Below are 24,964 nucleotides of genomic sequence, written 5' to 3'. Positions count from 1 at the left end.
TTTTTGTGGCCTGAACTTTTGCAGCTGTTTTAGACTAATTTCAGGGTGCTGATTCCAAATCTGATCTCAGATTTGCTCCATCACATCTCATTTTTATGCTATCGGCATACCCCATTTTCATTGCTTTTACCCGAAATTAACTCTGTCACTTATGATTGCAAGTTGTTGCGAGTCAGTGACTGCTTTAGTGTTAAAATATGGTGCTGTATTTTTAGGATAGTGTGTTTATAATATTATTTTATGTAGATATCCACATTTATTTAATATTTTTCTTCTGCAGTTTTTATTGAAAATGCAATATTTGATATCTCAAAAACCTGATGTGATAGACAAAAACTGATGCCAGATTTGGAATTGGCACCCCAAAATTACCTTATAACCGTTGGAATACCTTATGCCAGAAAAAGTGTGTTGACCAGTGCAATAGACTTATTGTTAGGGTGCAGAAGGAGGCCAGCCAGCAGCTAGCCAGGAAACTCGAGGCATCGATGATTTTTAACCGTAGCGTGATTTAAATGACGTCCTTGCTGAAGGAACGTGTTCTGGTGACATGAATTCAAACAAGGCTCTCGACTTTGATTAGCTAGGCTAATCTTTGTCGTCTAATTCATCGTCATGATCAGCCATAAGCTGGCCGGTTGTGGCTATGCACGTAGCCTGTAATCCAATACTGTGGGGGCAGTGAGAGGTTGGTGGAACACTGCGCAATTTTTTGCTCAACTCCCTTCCCATGCCAGGCAATGTGGTTGCCCTACCCTCGCTCGCCAGGAGAAGGCGGCGCAGGAAAGTGCCGACGAATATCACCTGTCCATTGAGCAGGGAATCGAGTGTTGCCCCCCTCGCACGCACTTGTGGGTTTCCTCCAGGTGCTTCGGTTTTCTCCCCACGTGTATAAACACTCAATAATTGTCTGAAAACATCTCCATGCCTCCGCACACACCTTTGCGTTTGCAGATTGTGCGGCGTTGGGATATGCAGTTTTGCCTGAATGAGGCTGTGTGAAAGTATGTTAGTATTGTTATTAATTATGTAAAGCTGACATCTTCTGTGTGTGTGTGCTCTTATTCTCATTTGCAGGTCCAGCCCAGGTTCCCATGATGTCTCCCAATGGGTCCATACCTCCCATCCACGTGCCACCAGGCTACGTGTCGCAGGTGAGCCCCAGCACACAGCACCGACATTTCGGTTGTATTCCGGAGAACTCCGCTTATCCTCCGGCCCTGTTACCTGCAGGTGACTCGTCTCTTATCCTTGAACGATTTACGGATAGCGGGATAATGCCGTTCCACGGTGCAGGAATGGGAAAACAAATGTGTATAACCGCGGGTGAAATGAAGAACAGGGGGTGCGAGTGATAGGAGTTTTTTTGTGGACCGTATTGGACCGGCGGATCACAGGATCCGAGGGTAATATTGGTGTGGACAAGAGTTGTATTTGCACTCTTGTTTTCTCCCATGCGTGACGATACTGAGAAGGTCCTGGTGAGGTATTTTGCAAAGCAGGATTCTCGCCAAAGTGTGTTGTGAGACTCATCAAAGCTTTGCAGAACAAATTAATTGTATTATAATTGTTATTGAAATTTTATTTTAAGTGGGTGTTTTATTTTTATGAAACATGCTGGCTGTTTTGATTAGGCTTTAAATACATGTAATTGGGACGTAAGTCGTCTTTAAAACACCACAATGTGAATACCATCGATTTGCATATGAATAATGCAGCTCAGCAGACCTTTGACAATCCACTGCTAGATGAAAGCCTTCCTTTTGCCGTGTTGGTTATCAGGGTTGTTTCAAGTTCAAGTTCATTCATTTGGTATAGTCGTGTGAGCTATTCGGCTATTGAATCGGGTGCAACCGCAACAAACAAAAAACAAAAACATGAACAAGAAAACATCTTAAAGTGACTATGTGCAAACAGAAAATCCGAGAAAAGACGGCAAAATATCGCATAAAAACCACTGTACACCAACCATACTTCTTCACCACGCTGGTCAGCGTGGGTTGGCGAGGAACAGTGCTTGGGGTGTCACTCACCACTGATGTTGGCCATGGCTGGGAATTGAAGTCGGATCTCCGACTTTGTCGTGCATTGTATGTGTGTTGAACTTCTTTCACGCCATGCATAGCCAGCCGTGCTAACCGGAGGTGCGTTAACCACTGTGCTGCACTCTTGAGAGCATATTAGCCGTTGAATGTCAAATCAATTCTTGACTGTGACAATTAATCAATGAACCCTTTTGACGTAAGTGTACGTCATCTGTTCATCTTCCTATTCCATTCCGATGACGCAATCAAAACGAAACCAGAAGAAAAACCAAAATAAAGTAACTTTATCGGTACCGAGGCTCCTACAAGGCCATGCCGGAGGGCGTGTGGCACAGTTTGGCGCCAGCGATCGTAGAGCGCGGGTGTGTCGCTCCAGTTCTCTGCGGCGAGTACAGCGTCTTTAAAAAACAACGGCGGCGCTACTAAGCCTGTAAATTAGAATTTACGCTGAACCATGTGCGCGTTCCAAGATTCAGCGGTGAACGGGACCCCCACCCTGCAACTTGTAGACGTCTCAGAATGGGAAAGGGTTCAGTGGACTACTTTGTACGGCCAGCTGGTTAAGCGGTGGAGTGAAGTTCACAACCTGGTCGGGGGTTGACTCAACCCATTGACAATCTGGGGTCTTTTCGATTTAAAGCTTTCGTGACTGCAGGGATTCATCTTCTTGGTTCTTTCGGTAAAGTCACGTAGAAGGGAAGTAATAAAATAATAAAACATAATAAAATAATTCTCACGTTTCGGCCACCAAGCTGTCTCCCCGACAGACCTGTTCTTCACCTGAGGACGGCTGCTTGCGTTGTGGCCGAAACGTCGTGAGAATTATTTTATTGTTTTATTTTTATTATTTTATTACTTCCCTTCTACGTGACTTTACCGAAAGAACCAAGAAGATGAACCTGGGGTCTATAAAACGAGTATCGGTTTTGGGGGGAATTCCACAGTGGTTGTCCTATGGGTAGATTCGCCGCTTCCCTGCCAGAAGAATGTGGAATTTCCACCACTGGTTCAAGGCCGTCATAAGCGAGTCATGATCACCAATGCATCAATGCTTATTTGACCTGACAATCACTTGAAGCTAGACTTGACCTTTGTGTCAGTCGTGTGCAGGAGTGCACACACGGTTTATACATCATTGCATACAACGCAGCATGGAATGTGATGTACAGTAAAACCTCGTTATTTCGATATTTGATGATTCGTAATTGGGGGGATAATTCAGCAGCGCTGCGCTTTTGGCATATACTGTATATTAGTAATTCTCCATGAGCCGAATTGCGGTACCGACTGGTCCAATTTTGGCATGAATGTGGTGCGACATCACGCGCCACAACCAAAACAATGACTCAGTCCAGTGGCGGCGCGTGTGATGTGCGTTGGTGCAGACCCGTTGCTTTGCACTTTACCGTGTTTATGCACTCTGTGCAAGCCAACACTTTCAGAATTGTCGTCTACACCTCCATCAAGAAGTAATAGAAAGGGGTTCGAAGTATAAATCCCTTAGTCTGTGAGAATTTATGCAGGTGTGTCAATGTGTATTGTGTGTGAAGAGTTTGGAAAACAAATTGCGGGAAAAAATGTTTTTGGACAGGAGGCACAGGGAAGTAGCATTGTACATCATTCGGAATATTGGATAATTTTGCAAAGGCCAGAAACCCCATATGTGTTGCATTAACAAGTGTTTACTGTCTATGCACGATGTTTAAGTGTGTGTGTTGAGCACATGTAATGCACCTTATTCTCATGCACCGCAATCCACATCCACACGTACGACGCGCTGACAACTGCGGTGAGGAACACAAGTTTTATTGTTTAAAATAAACTCGCCCACTCCCGCCCAAAATGGCAATGTCCACCAAAGGGAGCTGCATCCGCTTGTGCGAGCGTGTGCTGGTCTCGGTGGGTGCATCGCTGCGTGTTGTTCGTGCGAATCGTTCGCTACCAGACCACCTGGTATCGGGAGCGGTGTTCTCTTTTCATGTTAACGTAAATCCGTCGGGGTCTCGATACTCGAGCCACGGCGGGACGTCTTCAGCGTCACCGCGGGGACGCTGGGGACGCCGACGGCGCCGCGTGCGGCGCGGACGGGCAGAACACACCGGAGGACCAGCTCCGGCGAGCGCATCGTCGTCGTCGGCGGCGGATTGTGGCGTAGTGACCGGTGGCGGTGTTCTCTGTCCGCGGTAACCATAGCGAGCGCCGGTAACCGGGGACGATGTAACGAGAGACATCAGTGAAGGGATGTCTCGCTGGCTAGTGTCGCGAGCGCCGGTCTTTGCCGGCGCTGGAGGGGTGGGCAGCAGTGGAGATGGGCTGGGATGGTTGGGTGCTTGATCCTCGGTCTCCACCGGCACTGGAGGGGTGGGCAGCAGTGGAGATGGGCTGGGATGGTTGGGTGCTTGATCCTCGGTCTCCACCGGCACTGGAGGGGTGGGCAGCAGTGGAGATGGGCTGGGATGGTTGGGTGCTTGATCCTCGGTCTCCACCGGCACTGGAGGGGTGGGCAGCAGTGGAGATGGGCTGGGATGGTTGGGTGCTTGATCCTCGGTCTCCACCGGCACTGGAGGGGTGGGCAGCAGTGGAGATGGGCTGGGATGGTTGGGTGCTTGATCCTCGGTCTCCACCGGCGCTGGAGGGGTGGGCAGCAGTGGAGGTGGGCTATGCTGGCAGGCATCCTCGGCGCTGGTCTCCGCGGGTGCTGGGGGCGTGGGCAGGAGTGCAGGCTGGGGGACGTGGGCCCGGTTGCGGCCGCGTCTGCTGGCAGCGTTGCGTGCACATCTTCTCCGGGCTGCAGCCGCCCGAAGAGCAGGGCCGAGGTCTCGCCTGCGATCTCTGACCCTGCCCACAATGGGCGCCGCCACCATCGTGGCCTTCTGCAATTCAGCACAAAACAAACAGGATTGAATATGTCTTCAATGGTAACAAAGATAAAGGTGTAAATCCTGAAACTGTCTGCTCAAGCCACCGCCAGTGGACGGGCCGACACTCTAGAGAACTCTAGAGAGAGCCTATTGTAGAGGGCATTTGGCCTACGTTACACTTTTGATCACTAAACAGTCCAATCGGTTGAATGGCTGTGGTGTATCCATTTATGCTGCTGGGTGGATAGAGCCTGGGGTGCATTTAAATAAACTTGCCCCTGGTTTCAACGGAATGGAACCCGGGAACCTCTGCATTGCAAGTGCAGTATATGGTAGCAAACATATATGTGAGGAGCTGTTATCCTTTATATATATTTGTAATTTGTATTTAACGATAAGTGAGCCCGTTACAGCCTGCCGCGCATTTCGCAAATCCGGTGGGAGTCAACAGTCGCGGAGAAACCGTCTGATATAGGTGGCCAACGGCGTTTGAATCGGTCATTAACCTTCACCTTTCGAAGACCAGCTCGGACTAACCATCTTGGTGAAGTATGGTCAACACAACCCCACGAACAACATGGCATGGAGGGAGGACAACAACAACTTAGATACATTTTCGATTTAAAGCTTTCGTGACTGCAGGGATTCATCTTCTTGGTTCTTTCGGTAAAGTCACGTAGAAGGGAAGTAATAAAATAATAAAAAGCAAACATAATAAAATTATTCTCACCAGGTCCGTCGAGGCGACAGACTCTGTCGCCTCGACGGACCTGGTTTTCACCTGAGGACGGCTGCTTGCGTTGTGGCCGAAACGTCGTGAGAATAATTTTATTATGTTTTATTTTTATTATTTTCTTACTTCCCTTCTACGTGACTTTACCGAAAGAACCAAGAAAACTAAATTAAATTTTAATGAAATTAAATGAAAACAACTGAATTGAATGTAGTTGTTTTAATTTTAAATTAAATTAAGTTTTTATTTTCACCTACGTGACTTTACCGGAAGAGCCAGAGTACTAACAGTATTTACTTGACGCACTCGTTCAGAATCTCACAGAGAGCACCACGCTGACACAATGAACTCCTCGCTGGCTCTTGACTCTGCCTCTCTCTTCCCCCCCCCCACCTCCTATCGCGGTGCGTGTGGTCATTAAAGAAAAATGATTAACTCGCGGTTACTGTGCAATTAGTTTTGTCCTATAAAATATCCACTTGACGATGATATTGGCCACTCCGTTGAGCTACTAATTATCATTTTTGAGAAACCGAGTCGCGTCTGAAGAAAAAGCCACGATATTAGTGGCTCACTGGGGCCCTTAACTGGGAAAATAAAATAAAATGTTTATCGTTTAGTTCGCACACGCGCGTTTGTGTGTGGCGTTCAAGACTCGGGGGTTATTGGATCTCTAAACAAAAACAACATTCGTCATCTAACAACTAACGCAAGACACCGATTCTGTTCAACAATTGCTGCACTCATTTTTGTCTCGTCTCTGCTTGTGTCCACGTGGGCTCTGTAACTCTGCGATTAGCACAGTTGGCTACGTACGGTGCGAAAGAAGTTCAACACGCACACGGTTGCGTCTGCGTTTGAACGGTGGGGGTGGGTTGGGTTGGTGGATGTACATGCGTGGGCAGGCGAGTGTGGTTTTTGGTGCACCTAGCCTGGCACAAACGCCGTGGTTAACGTCTCACGCCAACTTAGTCGTGAAAGGCAGCGGTTGTTGTTGTTGTTTCTAGGCACTGGTTGTTGAGCTGTCATTGAAACGCTCTACAAAGACAAAGATCCCCCGTGTAGCCTTTACAGACTTTGGGGCAAGTGCTGTAAGTGAGCATCTGCGAAGGCCACACGAGGGCGTGATGGCCAGTACTACGCCCGACCGCCTTTGTCTCCCTCGTGGCGGTGTGGCCATTACGGTATAAGGCCATCAATAATTCACCTGCACAGCTAATCGGCTTAAATGCTAATTTTTCTCGGGAGGGGGGGGGTAAAATATAGAAAAACTCACTTAGAATGAACAATAAGAAACGGATGTTTATTTTATTATTTCACCCCAGGAGAGCCTCACAGTTACTGGACTTGTTCAGGAAGGGGGGGCGGGGGGGGCTCTGCAATATTTTCGTCCAATGTTGCTGCTGTGTAATCCCAATTTAACTACTTTTAAGGGATTTGATTCAGGATTGTACGGTAACTACTGTACAGTTTTAACAGAGGCACACACGTAGAGACACTCCACGCAGGTCACACCCGAGTCTGGAATCGAACCCAGGTGGCTTGTGTTCAACACGGAGGCACACACTCTGGACTGGGAGGCAACACTTTAACAACTTCCCCAGCGGGTGGCAACACTGAACGTCACTGGTTCTATAGTAGGTGATGTGGCTCACTATGCGAGCAGCGAGTTCACTTTAGACAAAGACCCGGAGACGACGAGACTCGGGACCCCGGCTTGCTTCCACCATGGGTGGAAAAAACCCGATTTTTCCAGCGGCAGGCATCGGGTTTTTTCTTTAATACAATTAAACCCGATTTCGGGGAATTAAAACCTGGTTTAATGAATGCGAAACTCTGATCCAAGGCTTAGGCTGCTTCCTCGTCGGTGCTGCTATCGTACTCGGGGGGCCGTCGGGCACGGGGTAGTCGTAGAATGCGGCGGGCAGGTTGGTCTTGATGAACACGAGGAGCTTCTCCTCCACAACCGTGGGCGCCGCCAGTGAGTTCCTTCGCTTGGAATGGACGAAGCCCATCGTTGAGAAGTGCGGTTCTGCAATTAGAACCAATTAAATCGGATTTCTCCCAATCTCAGATGATCGGGTTTAATATGAAAAGACAATTAAACCCGATTGTAAAAAACCCGACTGTGCCACCCTTGACTTCCACAGACGAGCCAAGAACTCTCCCGGGACTGCTCCTTTATGCCTCCTGGGCGTGGCCTCGCCCCGCCTTCGACCACGCCCCCTTCGAGACCACGCCCCCTTCGAGACCACGCCCCCTTCGAGACCTTTCCCTTTAGGATCTCGACCGAGAATCACGTGCCCTCTTGGGTTCACTCGGGCTGCCACGTCCTCGCTTGCACTCTCTCAGGCCACCACCAGGACCATGCCCCCGAGGGCTGGCTGACTTGCCGCACTTACTCTGGTGCTAGAGGGGGAGGCTCTCCAGACGGCACAGTTGCACTCCTGTAACAGTAGTTTGCACGAACACCCGAGTGACAACATTTACGTCACTACACTGATACTGGCAACAAGGTCCCATTTTATAATGGTAACCGGTTCGCAGATGTCGCATCGCCGCTGGTGTTATGCCGTGAATGGAAACCGAACTCGGGTAGCGATATTGATAGTCCGAATCAGAATATATATATGCTGGAGGAATCCGATGAGTTACAGAGGTCTTTTTTATGCATACCCCATTTTCATTGATTTTACCCGAAATTAACTCTGTCACTTATGATTGCAAGTTGTTGCGAGTCAGCGACTGCTTTAGCGTTAAAATATGGTGCTGTATTTTTAGGATGGTGTGTTTATAATATCATTTTATGTAGATATCCACATTTATTTAATATTTTTCTTCTGCAGTTTTTATTGAAAATGCAATATTTGATATCTCACAAACCTGATGCGATAGACAAAAACTGATGCCAGATTTGGAATCCGCACCGCAAAATTACCTTAAAACCGTTGGAATACCTTAGGCCAGAAAAAGTGTGACCAGTGGAATCGTTGATGGAGTTGACCAAACAATATAGGGCCACAGAGCTTAGGCAATTGTTGGTGCCAGTTCTGGCTGCCTTCCCAACTTTTCTGTGACTTCCACGCTTCTAAATATTTTTTGTATAAATAGTATGAGAAGTGCACCTTGCCTCGATTCTAAACAGTTGATCAAAGCAACTTGAACAATCGACAAGCCCACTTATCACACGTTTATAAAGACAAAAATAGTATAGAAACCCATATTAGGCTGTCCTTGATAAATTAGGGACATTTTATTTTGATGCAGCAGTTCTGTCAACCCCCGGTCACCGAGCTAGCAACATTGAGCGAGTAAAATAAAATGTTATTATTATTATTTTATTATTTCCCTTCTACGTGACTTTACCGAAAGAACCAAGAAGATGAATCCCTGCAGTCGCGAAAGCTTTAAATCGAAATTGAGCGAGTAATTGCTGAAATTTCCAGAAAGCGATCCAAGTCTCGCCAAATTAAAACGAGAGGGCGCAAAGCAATCCATGCAGTGACTGGCTTGGTGAAATATGGTTAAACGTCCTCCTGGACCAAACGTGGCTTGTGGAGGAGATAGACAAAAGGGTCTGCTAAGCTGCGCCGTTCATATTGAACCAGTGCTGTTCAATTGAAATCGATGCTCATTACATTTCGGGTTTTGAAGACTTAAGGCTGAAGTCATTTCTTTTATTTTTATGTAACTTAATCAAAACAGACAGCACATTTCATTAAAACACCCGTTATTGCCTTTATTATCATATAGGCCCTCGATTGCTTCAGTTACTAGACCGTGTGTGAACCTTAGTCTTTGAATGCAATTTACTTGAGGGGGAGAGTTGGGGCTGTGGTTTGATCCTGACGGATGTGGGTAACTGTGGTTGACCTTTCTGCCATTTCTCTCTCCTCTCTCCCCTCTCCATCCTCCCCCACTCACCCACTCGCCCCCAAACCCACGCTCACCCACCCACAAACCCACTCACTAACTCGCTCGCCCACCCGCTCGCCTACCCACACGCTCACTCGACCACTCGACTATCCACATTCACCCACGCACTCATCCACCCACCCACTCACTCACCGGCCCACTCACTAACTCGCTCGCCCAACCGCTCGCCCACCCGCTCGCCCACCCGCTCGCCCACCCGCTCGCCTACCCACACGCTCACTCGACCACTCGACTATCCACATTCACCCACACACTCATCCACCCACCCACCCACTCACTCATCGGCCCACTCACTCACTCAACCACCCACTCCACCTCCTCCAAACCGCCACGACACATCCCCCCCCTCCACTTCCCCTCCGAAACCCAGGTGATCGAAGACAATGGCGTGCGGAGGGTGGTGGTGACACCGCAGTCCCACGAATTCCACCCGCACGGCCACCCCAGCCTGCCCCCCCCGCACATGCATCCGCACTACATGCACCACCCGCCGGCACACCTCATCCCGCACCCCCAGCACATGTACGCGCAGGTCGCGGAGGTACCACCACAGTACCTCGCTCAGCCGCTGCCCCCGCAGGTCTACGAACCAGGTGACGACGACGATAATAATGATAACGTTCAATTTAGATGAGAAGTTTTCGTGACTGCGGGGATCCACATACTCTTTGGTTCTTTCGGTAAAGTCACGTGGGTAGAAACATAAAACAAACAATAATCTATCACGACGTTTTGATCGCAACACAAGCAATCATCATCAGGTGGGAAAAGCACAGCAAGAACATTTTTTTTGCTAAAAAACTTGCTAAGATTTTTTTTCTTGCTGTGGTTTTCCCACCTGATGATGATTGCTTGTGTTGCAAGCGAAACGTCGTGATTTAATTTATTTTATACCTATGTGACTTTACCGAAAGAACCAAAGAAAGCAACGTCAATCCGTGTTTTTTTTTGTATTTAAGTACGGCTCTTAACACGTAGTACGCTATCGCAATCAATATTATTCGTAATAATAAAAAAAATTTTGGGTTAGTTCGTGCCAGGAGATGGAAGTGAACCGTTGACCTCTAGCAGGTCGAGGCCGCTTGACCGTTGCACCATCGCGTCTTGGCAGCATTGGCTGCTGTGTTGAGGGGGGGGGGCGGTCATCGTTATCTGTGGTCGTGTGGATTTTTTTCCGGGTATTCTGGTTTTCCTTCCACATTTAGAATCGACGTGCGTTTAGAGTATTTGTCTGCTATAAATGTCCAACCGATAAGCCACTTTCGTTGAGCTATCATTTCTGGCCTGGTTGCTTCTGAAAAACAGCGATATAGGTCCGTGGGCCTTACCTGTTAAAATTGTAAAAATAGTTGAGTTCACCTACGCTCCCTTTAATCTTCCGCGGACTGCCGCAGACTCGGCGGGGCCTCACGGGCGGCAGAGCTACGCGTACCGCGACGAGCGCGCCAGCAAGACGCACGAGCGTCTGCAGAAGAAGCTGAAGGAGCGGCACCACCAGGGCGAGTGGCACAGCCGTGAGCGCGCCGACACGGCCGGCGGCAGCCCCGTCGCGTCGCCACGCAAGAGCCAGCCCGCCTCGCCCGACGGCTCCCCGTCCCCGACCTCGTCCGCCACCGCGACGGCGGTGCCGGGGCCGCCGCCGCTGCTGCTGCACAACGGCCACAAGGGCGGTGGCGGTGGCGGTAGCCCCTCGGCCACTTCCTCCGGCTACTCCAGCTCGCTGTCGGCGTCGCCCTCCTCATCCGGGTCCGGCAAGCGAGGCGCGGAAGAATGCCGGTCGTGCGGCACGCAGGCCGACGAGAGGGACGCGGCAGGTAAACGCCCCCCCCCCCCACCCACCCACCCACCTGGAGTTTGTTTGTGTACGGCGAGTTGGGGGAGTGGAGCGGGGAGCGCAGGCTACCGACCTGGTTAGTTTTCCTGTTCGTGAATGTTGCCAATCCTTCTTCTTGGTTCTTTCGGTAAAGTCACGTAGAATGGAAATGATAAAATAATAAAAATAATAAAATAATTCTCACGACGTTTCGGCCACAGCGCAAGCAGCCGTCCTCAGGTCTGTCTTCTCGACAGACCTGTTCTCTACCTGAGGACGGCTGCTTGCGTTGTGGCCGAAACGTCGTGAATTATAGTACTATGTTTTATTTTTTTTATTTTATTATTTCCATTCTACGTGACTTTACCGAAAGAACCAAGAAGATGAATCCCTGCAGTCACGAAAGCTTTAAATTGCCAATCCTTGCTTTGGTTTTTGACGAAAGCGTGAAATTTGCTGGGATTTCAGGTGATTGCGCTACTGGTGTAGGTTTTCGCGATTAGGCCGCGTACTGTGTTCAGCTCCTGGAACGTTCGCCAACTGAACGTTCAGGTGGTGAAGAAGCTCCCAGCTTCTCCCAGCTTCTTCACCAACTGCAAAGGACAACGGACATCGTGACGAATGACACACCGTACAACTCGACACGTCGGAGCCATTGCAACGTTTATTTAAAATCGTTTTTGTAAGTGGGTGGGTGGGGTGGATGGATGAGTGAGTGTGTTGTTGTCACCTGCAGTGTGGCGAGTGAGTGAGTAGGTAGATGAGTTGAGGGTGTTGTTGTGACCTGGAGAGAGTGGTTGAACATAGCGTGGGTGAAACAACATGGTCAGTCTGGTGGACCGAGGTGGAGGAACCAAATTAGAATGGTAACCACGGTGGTAACGATAGATGTATGTATGTTGGGCTTCTTTCGCACCTTACGTCACCGACCGTGCTAATTGGAGGTGCGGTGGAAGGACAACCAATTAAATGCAAAAAGCAGTTCAAAAGAAATTAGTTTTCAATCTAGATTTAAAAGTGCCTATCTCCGACACCTTCCTAATATCGGATTGAAGGGCGTTCCAGACGGCCGCGGAAGCACATCTGGAAGCGCGCGATGCTGGCAGAAAGCCAAATCAGAGGATGACCGGAGGTCCGCGTGATGGTTTTATGCAAACTAGCACATAATCCTTATCAGAAGACTGATAGGGAGGCGACTGACTGCCTATGAGCGAGTGTCTGGGTGTCTGGAGCGAGAGGGTATCTGTGAGATATTTGTTTTAAGGGCATAGCTTTTTTTTCCTCGTCTCAGTTTCCTCCCCCCTCCCCCGCCGTGAGGGGCAGCGTTTGCCTTCAACAGCGAGATGTGAAATGGTTGAGAGTGCGGTGGTGGCTGCTTTGGCATAAGCAGCGGGGGCCTTGGAGCGTGCGCCTCGCCATTCGGCAAAGGGCACGCCGACCTACGGTTTGTCAAGGTCGTTTGACATCGAAATGCTTTCTTGACGTTTTTGACATTCACGAAGCAAGAGAGGCCCCCCCCCCTCCCCCATGCGTTAAAAAGATTTTGAGAAGGTACCTTGACCTGTTGCGTTTCTTTTTGTTCATACCTTGTGATAGAGTAATAATGATAACAATAAGACGACTGCTTTTTTTTTGTGTTACGGGAAAGCCTCATCGAGTCTCCAAACCAACTGACGGTTATTACTTTGGAGCAATCAATTTCAAGGACAGTGCATACATTATCAGAGTTATGTTTTTGTTTGCATTCCGACTGCAGGTATTGTGGTCAATGCAAAAAAAGGTGTCAGTTTTGTTGCCAGATGAAAGAGTAAAAAAACAATTATCATATTTTGTTACTGGCAAATGAGGTTCCAATGGTGTAAATGCTTACCCCGAGCTCTCATACTCTGATGGTTCATTGTCCTTGCGTTGTGCGCCTTTTGGCGTCATCTGGTCCAACACCATGTGAGACTAGGCTCTAAAGAAAGCTGTCTCGTGTGTGGACCAATCAACTTCAAGGACAGTGCAAACATTATCAGAGTTATGTCTTTGTTTTCATTCCAACTGCAGGTATTGTGGTCAATGCAAACATGACTCCTTGTAAAAAAAGGTGTCAGTTTTGTTGCCAGATAAAAGGGTAAAAAATCGATTGTCGGTTATTACTTTGCCGTGCCGTCTTAATTACAGACGGTTCTGGCAGTCGCGAAGACTTGGGCGTGTGCGGTGTGCTTGTGTAATTGAACGCCTTGTTGCGGACGGTGAAGATTGCACAGATGAGAGCGTCTTAAAGAGACAGATGATAGATTTTAGAGTTGTTATCACCTCCCCAAATCGTGGCAAATTGTCCCAATTGTTATGGGATAATTGGGGTGGTTGAGCGAAATTTCCAGAAGCTTATTTACACCAGTGGGGCTATGCTAATGCCTGCTAAACATTTTAATGGCCTTAATTGTCTGGGGGTTTATCCAACCTTGGAAGGAAATGTAATTTCCAATTTCCCTATTGGTGTACGGTTTATATTTAAAATATTTGAACGGTTGTACATTGCACCTTTTTAAACTGCGCAACACCCAGTCTATGGAATTCTGTCTCCATTAAGGACAGGAACTCGGTTCCTGACGGGCGCCACGCTGGTGAAATGTTAATTGCCTCGCCTGTTTTGCAGGAGGTTGTGGGTTCGATCCCAACCCTGACGCCTGTATATTTAGAGTTTGCACGTCTCTCTCTCCCCGTGGTTGTGTACATTTTTCTCCGGCTCCAGTTTTTCCCCTCCACATTTGGAATCAATGTGCGTTTTAGATTATTTGGCCACTATAAATTTACACACGATGATAAGCCACTTCGTTGAGCTTTAATTTGTGGCCAGGTCGCTTCTGAAAAATAGCCGCATAGCTCAGTGGGCCTTACCTGGTAAAATAGTTGATCGTTTTTTAGTTGATGGAGACTTTTAAGTCCTGGCTTAAGAACCCCAGAGTTTTCATCCAGTGGTGACCTTTCCGCTCGCAGTGGCACGACCATGCAATTGCAGGGCTGCACCTTTACCTATAACAGCTCTTTCGCTAGGTCGGGGGTCGGCAGCCAAAATTACAAGAGGCATTTTTTTTTCGAATTCTGTAAAAAAAAATTCAATATTTTAAGAGCCCCCCCCCAATCACGTGGCGAATACGGAGACGGTGGGTCCTGAATAAATAACGATCACGAAGCAGTCATCAAGAGCCGCGCGAGGTTCCGGAGCCACAGGTTGCTGACCCCTGCGCTAGGTCGTCCTTAAAAAAATGATGGCCGATGAGTAAGCGCCATGCTGCTGTTTAGTGGGTTGTGACCGTCATGGCTGGACTTTTATACGATTCTGAGTCATACCCATAACCTCTGTGCAATGACTTCAGTGGGATGTTTCTTATGAACAGGAGGGATTAAAAAAAATATTTTTTTTTCCCCATTTCCTCTCTTAAATTAACATGCCTGGAGATAAAACTGCTCATTAGCGGGCAGTCGTTGAGTGGGAGAGCAGACGTTGAAGTGCTCTGAGGCTTTCGCCGTTTTTAATTCGGCCTCGGCAGACGCTCACAATTGTTTCCAGAGCCGATAGACGGAGCGGCCGTTTTGTTGTTCTCTGAAACGCTCGGCAAATGCTTTGGTGCATTAAGATCAATCCGTACGTGCCCGTAGAGCGAACAAAAATTTGAGGCTAAGAGTCGATTATCGCTTTAGGCAAATCGCATGCGAGTTAAAAACATGCTAATCTGGGCCAAGCACAAATACACACAAACCCACCAGATAGAATTAAGACAAATTGTCTCTTATAATTCAGAGAATAGGGTCCCCACTTTGTTGGAAGTCAACAGTGGGTTGGCCAACTGCCTCTGAGTAGGAGACTCCTACTCAGAGGCAGGTGGAAGTTTCTACACTCTGGGGGCTTTGAGCGGTTTTGCGAGTACTGCCGTGCGTCTTCTTGGTTCTTTCGGTAAAGTCACGTAGAATGGAAATAAAAAAATAATAAAAATAAAACCTAATTAAATAATTCTCACGACGTTTCGGCCACAACGCAAGCAGCCGTCCTCAGGTGGAGAACAGGTCTGTCGAGAAGAGAGTCTGAATGACACACCCCAGGCTTGGAGCGTTTATTTAAGCTGGGATGGAGGGGGGAAGAGCGCCTTGACAAAATAATTTGCATATTGATATGCAAAAGTGTGTCATTCAGACTGTCTTCTCGACAGACCTGTTCTCCACCTGAGGACGGCTGCTTGCGTTGTGGCCGAAACGTCGTGAGAATTATTTTATTAAGTTGTATTTTTATTATTTTATTATTTCCATTCTACGTGACTTTACCGAAAGAACCAAGAAGATGAATCCCTGCAGTCACGAAAGAAGCTTTAAATCGAAATACTACCATGCGGTCGTTTGAGTGGGATCCCACTCTCCGTTGACTTCGAAGTTTGGCGTATAATCTCATTAAGCGAGCACAGGGACGTACCTTATTGTGTCGCCTCCCCCACCAAACCCAGCCAAAAGAAACATCTGGAAGCAAATATCCCCCGCCTGCGATACACTTGAACTTTTTTAAAAGTGGACAGAATGCGGAATGATTGACCTCTTGCGTATGCGGTGACCTTTCAGATGTGCCGCTTGCTGATCCCACCGAGAGACAAAGCGGCCGTGTGTGCACGCGCGTCAGAGGTCGCAAACGGGTTTTGATTCCGTACCCGTACCCGGCCGCACCAGGGTCGCAAATGGGTACCCGTACCCGTACCTGGCCGGGTACAGGTACCCGTTCCCTACCCGTACCCTACCCGAAATGAGTGACAAACGGTTACTCACCAGTGACTCACGGCCTACCCGTACCCGTACCTGGCCGCACCAGGGTCGCAAACGGGTACCTGTACCCGTACCTAGCCGGGTACGGGTAGCTGGGTATCGGGTAGGGTACGGGTATCGGGTAGGGTACGGGTATCGGGTACCCGGTTACGACCTCTGATGCGCGTACTTGGTTGGCCCCCGCTTTCCGCTGGAACGATGGGCCGAGGCCGCCATTGAACGGCGGGTAACTCTGCGAGCGTTCCGTCAACGGCGGGCGATGACGAAGCGTAGCGGGCGAGAGGTGCGAGTAGTGCCACCCTGGGATATGTTTTGCAGAATCATTGGCACTTGCTCGCCCCTCTTTGCTGTTCGTTTACGGTCGGATACATCCACTGGATGAAAAAAAAGTGGTGTAGAACCGCATGTAAGCGTAGGCCCCCCTCCCCCGAGTGTTTTTTGAAGCCCACGTATTTTCCGCAGAATCTGGCACGGGTTGTCGCGTAAGTGGCGGAACGAGTCCCAATATCACGAGTCGGGACTTTTCTATTTTTCTGGTGGGTTATGCACTTGATTTGAAGGTGGTTCGAGTATAACGAGCACTGTTTATTCCGTCGTGGTAATTCAAATCGGGATTATAATTTGGTTCAAGAATCAACATTTATGTTTTTATAACAGTGCAGTGAATCGCTGAAGGAGACCACATTAACTAATTCCGTGCAAAAAATATATTAACCTTATGGCGGTACCCCGGGGTACCATAGTATCCCGTCTCTCGCACAATGTCCGTGATGCAGTCATGTTTAGTCTTTTGATGGTCGGCGATGCGGCAATCGACTCATCTCGACGAGCTGTACACGATGCACGATTCAAAGTAGAATTTTTCGATAACGGATTTTTTCATGCCATTGTTTGGCGTTTCGACATGGCGGAGTGGCACTGATTTCAGATTGATTGGTACCCCAGTCGCGGAGTAACGTACACCCCTGAACAAAATAGTGTCCCAGAAATAAAATATTGAATTGCCTCGGCCAGTTTGTATCATTTGGTACCCCGGGGTACCGCCATAAGGATCATATATATACACCCCTATCAAACTTGCATCCATTTATCAGTCCACTGCAGGATGAAGGCCTCGCCACACCCTGTCTGTAATGGGGCTTATGTGACCATACTTCGCCTTGTTGGTCAGGGCAGGTTAGTGGAGGGAAATTTTGCGGGGAGCGGTTTAGATGCCACTCGCTGCTTGAGTTTCGCCGTGGCACGGAAGCCGAACTCGGGTCGTCGGGTTCAAAGCGCAGTGCGCTAACCACCGCTTCTCCCCGGCCGCGTACAGCACGCCACCATAAACACATCGATTGTCACCATGAGCGGTTCGACGCACGGGCGTTCATCTCCCTTGTTTTTTTTGATGCTTCAGTTCCCCCCTCCCACGTGGGAGGGCCCTCACTTTAAAGGACTCGGCGAGACTTGCGTCTGAAAGCGGCCCGCCTCTCGTGGGATAGTCTTCATATACACTGCGAGGCTTTGTTTGATTTAACGGACGGACGGACGGACGCGTGGGCGATGAACGAGGCCCGGCCGAGGCGACAAAAGGAAAGCAGCAGCCTTCCGTCAAGCGGAGAAAAGCTAAATGAAGCGGTGTCGGGAGCGGGCGCTTTCTCTTAAACAGAAAGAGAGAGAATAAAAAAGGATGCAATCTGCTGCATTTTTATCGGGATGCAGATTGAGCTATGAATCGGCTGCACAGACATGAAACAAGCTGCTGCCTTTTTGTGTAATACACGGAGAGACGTGTCTCGAAGGAGCAAGAGGTTTCCTCACGCAAAATGTGCCCCCTCCCTCCCCAAGTTGGAATGGATCGCTTGTTAAAAGCTTCACAGCTTGCTGTGTCGTGAATGCCTGGCACCCAACAAAACTATTAACTCTTTTAATTCTACCAGGTAAGGCCCACTGAGCTATTTAGCTTCTGTCTCAGAGAGCCCAACGAAAGTGGCTTATCATCACTTGGAAATCTATCACGGCCCAAATACTCTAAACGCATGTTTCTAAATGTGGAGGGAAAAAAACAAAGGACCCGGAGAAAAATCCACGCAAACTCTAAATATGCAGGTATCAGGGTCGGGATCGAGCCCACGAACCTCCTGTATACCAGGCGAGGTAGTTAACATCTCCTAGCCACCGTTGTGTCAGGGTCCAGGGATCGAACCCACGACCTCCTGTATACCAGGCGAGGTAGTTAACATCTTCTAGCCACTGTTGTGTCAGGGTCCAGGGATCGAACCCACGACCTCCTGTATACCAGGCGAGGTAGTTAACATCTCCTAGCCACCGTTGTGTCAGGGTCCAGGGATCGAACCCACGACCTCCTGTATACCAGGCGAGGTAGTTAACATCTCCTAGCCACTGTTGTGTCAGGGTCCAGGGATCGAACCCACGACCTCCTGTATACCAGGCGAGGTAGTTAACATCTTACGACCGTGGCGTCCAACAGAATCTTGGTTTACCCATCTCATCGCGTGCTTGGAAATAACAGCAGATGGTAGTTTTTTCCCCTTCAGTATTCATGTTAGTAATGGGTTAAAGCTGGCAAGGGGGGGAGGAGGTTAAAGGGTAGAAAATGGCAACATTCCTTTTCTTCTCACAGAAAGTTGACTGCAGTTCCTTCTGCGTGTTGATGCAATTCCGGCTTTGCTAAAATTTGCAGTGATTGTAAAATGTCATTTTTTTTTTAGGCCTCTTGTTGTTTTCCGGAGAGACTCGGTGATCTGCTTGGCAGTAGATTAGCAGACAATATGTCGGCTACATACATCTGCCTGGGCTCCACATTAAAAAAAAAAAGTCTTCTTTAAGCCAACCGGCAGCGTGCGGTTTCAGCAGCGTCAATTCAGTACGAACAATGGGGGGCATTCCGGGCGGCGTGTTGGTCGTGGGCCTATTGGCCTCGGCTTAATTGTCGTGTCCATTGTTGTGACCCACCGCACCCTTCAGGAGACTTCACCATGGAGAACAAGAGGTTGCAAGAGGTCCTCTCTGAGATCGAGAAACCACAGGTATACTGATAGGGGTTTTCCCCTTTTTTCTGGCAACAAAACTGACACATTTTGCAAGGAATCATGCTTACATTAACCACAATACTTGCAGTCAAATGCAAACCAAAAACAATACTCTGATAATTGATGCATTGTCTTTGAAACTGATTGGTCCACACCAGAGACAGCTTTCTTTAGAGCCTAGTCTCATATGGTGTTCGACCCAGATGACGCCAAAAGGCGCAAAAAACCACAGGTAATGTTGCATAACTTCCCCACACTTCCGCTCACGCTTGCATGTGGGCACGCTGGCCAACACCACACCGCACAATTCTAAACCGGTCCTGGACCTCTCCCTGGTCAACTCGGCCTTAAAATAATTACCGAGGTGCGCGACATGTAAACTTCAGCATTGGGGAGACAAAGACGGGCGGACGTGGCGCTTGGCCACCCCACGACCTTGCGTGCCGTGCTGTGCCGTGCCGTGCCTTGCCATGCCTTGCCATGCCTTGCCATGCCTTGCCATGCCTTGCCGTGCCGTGCCGCTAACAGCGCGTGCCCCACGACAGTCGGTTAAAGGCCACACGGTGGGGGCGGTGGATTTCTTTGTCTTTGTTTGTGTCAGGTCGTGGAGGTGTTGGCTCGCGAGGTCCAAGTAAGTTGGCAGCCGCTGCCCGGGTTGAATCCGGAAGACGACTCCGGCGAGAGCCAGGGCCAGCCCTCGTGTCTGTACGAGCTTTCGCTGTCTACCAAGGCCAAGGAAGCCAAGTACAGGACGGTGTACAGGTACGGCGGGGACGCGTGCCACTTTCATCGTCGTCAATATCGTCGTTATCGTCTTTGGCAACGTGGTAACGTTGCGTTTTCATCAACTCTGAGAGAGTAGCGAACGATTCGGAGTCGCTGGAAACCATCGAAAAGCAGGGAAGGCAGCCAGAACTGGTGTCAAGAGTTGCCCACGTTCTGTCATCCTATAGTGGGAAGTTTGGCCATCGCCATGAATGGGTCTTTTATACGTGTGGGAGGAAACCAGAGAACTCGGAGAAATCCTACATGTGAGAGGTGGGGGGGGGGGGGGTGCGTGGAGGGGGTGGGGAGCGGTTACAATCAATCTCCGTACAGATGGAATACAAGTGGAAATGATCCCACTTGCCCTGCTGTTCCATCCCTGGCAAGGCAGGAGATGGCGACGCCGAGCGCCCACGGTTAATGAGGATGTTTCACGACTGTGTGCGTGGGTGTGATCCACCAACCATCGGTGCCGGGTTGCAGGCCACGTGCGGCAAAGCCACACCGCCGCACCCGGCGTGGTGACGCACCCTTGCGATCTTCACCGCGATCGCCGCGAAAGTGATTGTCGTCATTGACGGAATCCGCGTCGCCGTGATTTCGAGTCGCCTGAAAAACCGGCGTCGCCACGTCCACCAAACCCAGATGCTCCGGTTGAGCGACGGTGGCTAGAGATGTTAATTACCTCGCCTGGTATGCAGGAGGTCTCGTGGTTTCGATCCTGACCCTGACGCCTGTTTATTTGGAGTTTGCGTATTTTCTCTGTGGTCACGTGGAGCTAAACAGCTCGGTGAGTAAAACGTTCGTTGTAAAAATAGTACTCGTAGTCGGATTAATCAGCAGGAGATATTAGAAATTGGAACGATGAGCAGGTGTGCGCGTGAATTAATAGGAGGAAATAATTAGGCGCATGTCTGCGGTCTTCATTAAAAAAAGTAAACAAAGTTCTGGGTGAACGGAAATAGGAAACATGCTGAGAGATTGAATTCAGTAGAATGAAAGTTAACTAAACAAGATTGGATTCCCCCCCCCCCCCCCCCCCATTAATTTTTGTAGTTAATCAGCAAAGCATACACTGCTAGAGACACAAACTAACCTAACCTCAAATCACTTCCTGGATGCGGCTGTTGCCTGCTTCATACCCTGGGTGCACGGTCACGGAAGGTCATCTGAATCGTATAAAGGGTGGAAACCAGGTACCCACGTGTGTGTCGCTGGACGGGAGGTTGTGGTCGGGTGCTCGATGACGCTTGGGGACGTGGGCCTTGTTGGGTTCTCGATTAATCGGCCACAACATCGTTAAACGTGCAACGTTCCACTCGAATCGTCTGTCTTTTCTACGAAGCGTCCCCAGCTCCGGTAATTTTATTTTAATCCAGCTCGAGCATCACTCCGCGCGAAGCTGAACAACAGAACCTTCTACCCTTCCCCCGCCCTCCCTCCCCGCCCTCCCGCGAGCAAATCACTCGGCAAGCACCGGAACACGAAGTGCCGCGTCTCGTACGCGGCACGGCTTGGGGTGATAATAATAATGTTGAGTAAAAAACGTTTGAGTTGTTGACCCCGCGCGGCAGCGAGCACTTACGAAGCCCGCGCACATTAGTCTACCGAGTGGCCTGCGTTTACCCCTCTTTGCACAGCCTGTACGGGAGAAGCTGGCCTTGCACGTAAGCAAGCCAGCAAAAAGAACACCATGTTAAGGGAGCCTCTGATTTTTGTTGTTGTTCGTAAATGCGCTGCAATGGGACACTCGGCATGAATATAAAACGATGTTTGTGATACCCTGCGATTTTTTTGGTTCGGGGATTGATTTTGTTTGAAGAACTTTCTGAAATTAGAATACCCCCCCCCCCCCCCCCCCACACGTCTTAACGTTGTTGTGAGACTTTCCCAGAAATATCACGATTAACAGATCCGACTGTGCAAAGAAATGCACTCGTGCGAACACACAGAAGGATGCACGCACACACACACACTGGCGCCACGGTGGCGAGATGTTAACTACCTCGCCTGGTATACAGGAGGTTGTGGGTTCGATCCTGACCCTGACTCCTTTATGTTTGGAGTTTGCATGTTCTCCCCGTGGTCGCGTGGATTTTTCTTCGGGTCCTCCGGTTTCTCCCTCCACATTAGAGTATTTGGCTGCAATACATATCCACGTGATAAGCCACTTAATTGAGCAACAATTTGTGGGCAGGTTGCTTCTACAAAATAGCTATGTAGCTAAAGTGGGCTTTGTCTGTTAAAATAAAAAATTGTGTAGTTGATTTTTATAGTTGACACGCACACCGCTCACTCTACCACCCGAGCCACCTGTGGCCGGATAGAGAAAAATTAACCCGTAAAAACAAAGTTTTTCACTATAAATCCTTTATATGTGTGGCGGCTAGAGTCCTCTCGTCCTCTGGCTTGAGATGGCTGCCACCTATGGGTCAGATAATTGCCTGCCACCATTAAGCAATTGGTAATTAAATATAAAAAAAAAATCCTAAAAATTGTAAAGTTATGGAAAAAAATTTCACGAAAATAAATTGTCACACACAACGAGTTTGTGTGCAAAATGTCAGCTCGATTGGATCACGGGAAGTGGGTTAAATAACGACCGAAAGATTTGCACGGTCGTAAGCGCGCAAGCAAGCAAGTGAACTTAATATAAAGGATTTAAAAAGCTCGGCTCTTATGTTGTACATCGTGGATTACGAGCCAAAATTACGTGGTCGCTCGTTTTTTTTTTATGAACGCGAACCGTCGTTTGTAGCCAGCCGAGCCGGAGCCTGGGGGGGGGGGTGGCCCCCTTTACTGCCCTAGTTCATCGCATGCTGCGCCGTCGTTGCTGAAGCTAACGCTGCCAGGCTAATGAAGTTGCCTTCTGTCCCACGACAGGGGTGAAGAGCCGGAGTTCAAGTTAACAGAGCTGAGGCCTGCGACGGAATACTACATCAGGTTTGTCGATGATGATACTGCACGTTGAACCGCGGTTACCGCCACTCGCCTGCACTCGCCCGCACTCGCCCACACTCGCCCACACTCGCCCACACTCGCCCACACTCGCCCACACTCGCCCACACTCGCCCACACTCGCCCACACTCGCTAGCATTTGCCAGCACTCACCGCGACTCATTACTGGCTAACATTCGCCATTACATATTTTGTTTTTTCCGCATTGCGTATTACTCGCCTTCCAGAAACATTAACGTCGTTGATATTTTGTGGCACTCACAAACGGATTCATCGTGGTCTCTTGGAAAGAGAGAAAGAGATGGACGCAAAAAAAATGGGGGGGGGGGGGGGGGGGGGGAGAAGCTGTGCGTTCAATATTCTGAACGCTGATTGGATGTGGCGAGCGACGCTTCAAGTGTGCTGCGGTGTTTTAACACGGCCTCGCGTGCGGAAATGGGCGAATGGTGGCCGATCTTTCATCATTGTCAGCGTTTGCTGCTGTGGCCGCCTGCCCCCCCCCAACTCATCATCCCCCCCCCCCCACTGCCCCCCTCCCCACCTTCGCCAGGGTGTGCGCTCTGTGCGACGGCGTCAAAGGCTCGAACTCGGAGCACGCAACCTTCACGACGTCCCCCGCCGCTCCCGAGGTCCCCAGTCCCCCGAAGCTCACGAGCAGAACCAAGTCTATGCTCGTGATGCAGTGGAAGGTATCGCTCGCTCGCTGGGTCGCACCAGGGCAGCCCTCTGATCCCCCCCACACCCTCCCCAGCGTGCATCAGCCACTCGGTGTCGTGTGATGCGACGATGCCGCCGCTGACCGCCAGAATAAACACATCTCAGCCGTTCGGTAACGCCGGACGTCGTGCACGTGCGCCCCCCTCCTGCCTTTGACGTTCCCCCGAGGAGGAGGAGGAGGAGGGAGACGCTGGCGGTTGAACCGATCAACCGCGTCGGGACGTCGGTGGGCCGATGAGCAGCACCTCTCCTTTGTAATTGTAAAGTTTCAGGACAAGCCACAGGAGTGCGATTGTGGCCACGCAACTCAAAACTGTGGACCATGTAAGTCGACCACCCTATAGTCTGTGCTCCTTCAACAGTTGGGAGGAACCGCACAACTACACGGACTCCATACTCTTTGGTTGTTTCGGTGAAAAAGAAAAATATATAATAATAAATAACTAAATTAAATCGCGACGTTTCGGAGGCCAACACAAGCCTCCGTCATTAGGTGGGACAACCACAGCAAAAAAAATTACTGTAGTGGGGCAGAGAGAGCTGTATTTGACAAGCGATTATATAGGGGAAGAGGGGGGTGAGGAGCCAGGGAGGAGGGATGCAGGGGGGGGGGCGTGTGGGGGCGGGGGGGGTTTAAGCTGTTGTTATTTTCTGTAGCCCCGAGGCAATTAGGATATTATCACATCAGCAACATCCTTCCCTGACTCTCTCTCCTGACGCCTTCTCATCGTGGCCAGCAGACCTCGCATCGAACGTATCGCTGCCCCGCACAAGAATTGAAGTATCGGTGTGACGGGCGCACTACTTAACCTCTCCGCCTTTCATCCCTCGCTTTGGCTTGGCCTCCGGGGCTAATTCGGTGGGCAGGTTTTAGTTTGAGTGTCAGTCCAGCCCGACGGTAACCTTTGTCGATTTGTCGTCTGCTCTTGTTCTGTGGATGTCTTGCCGTCAATCTCTTTTGAGCGTAGTCGTCAATATTTGAGTCCCCCTCTAAGTTCTGAAATGTTAATTGACGTTAGTGGCTGTGCAATTTCCACCCCCCCCTCCCTCCCCCTCCTCCTCCTCCCAGATGTCAAAAAGCTCAACACGACCATCATTAACACTGCACGGCCTTAAATGAAAAAAATTATATAATAGGTGACGTTTCGATTTAAAGTTTTCGTGACTGCAGGGATTAATCTTCTTGGTTCTTTCGGTAAAGTCACGTAGAAGGGAGGTAATACAATAATAAAAATAAAACATAATAAACTAACCTGAGGACGGCTGCTTGCGTTGTGGCCGAAACGTCGTGAGAATTATTTTATTA

The 24,964-nt window shown here is 49.4% G+C and overlaps 1 protein-coding gene across 6 annotated transcripts in view; it reads left to right on the top strand.

Moving 5' to 3' along the window:
* LOC144950091 (fibronectin type-III domain-containing protein 3A-like) overlaps nucleotides 1-24,964 on the top strand; it is a 148,718-nt gene that overhangs the window by 88,802 nt on the left and 34,952 nt on the right. For all 6 annotated transcript variants that reach the window (XR_013640345.1, XM_078880115.1, XM_078880116.1 and 3 more), the window contains 7 exons: nucleotides 1,078-1,154; nucleotides 9,946-10,168; nucleotides 10,970-11,389; nucleotides 19,153-19,214; nucleotides 19,819-19,979; nucleotides 22,866-22,925; nucleotides 23,492-23,630. Coding sequence is in view for 5 of the 6 variants with exons in the window: in XM_078880115.1 (XP_078736241.1) it covers nucleotides 1,078-1,154; nucleotides 9,946-10,168; nucleotides 10,970-11,389; nucleotides 19,153-19,214; nucleotides 19,819-19,979; nucleotides 22,866-22,925; nucleotides 23,492-23,630 (1,142 nt within the window). In the remaining variant the exon portion in view is untranslated. The remainder of the gene's footprint in view (nucleotides 1-1,077; nucleotides 1,155-9,945; nucleotides 10,169-10,969; nucleotides 11,390-19,152; nucleotides 19,215-19,818; nucleotides 19,980-22,865; nucleotides 22,926-23,491; nucleotides 23,631-24,964) is intronic.

This window comes from Lampetra fluviatilis, chromosome 56 (genome assembly GCF_964198595.1).
Source record: "Lampetra fluviatilis chromosome 56, kcLamFluv1.1, whole genome shotgun sequence".
Taxonomy (NCBI): domain Eukaryota; kingdom Metazoa; phylum Chordata; class Hyperoartia; order Petromyzontiformes; family Petromyzontidae; genus Lampetra; species Lampetra fluviatilis.
Note: the sequence above shows the minus strand (reverse complement) of the source record. Positions and strands in the feature narration are given on the sequence as shown.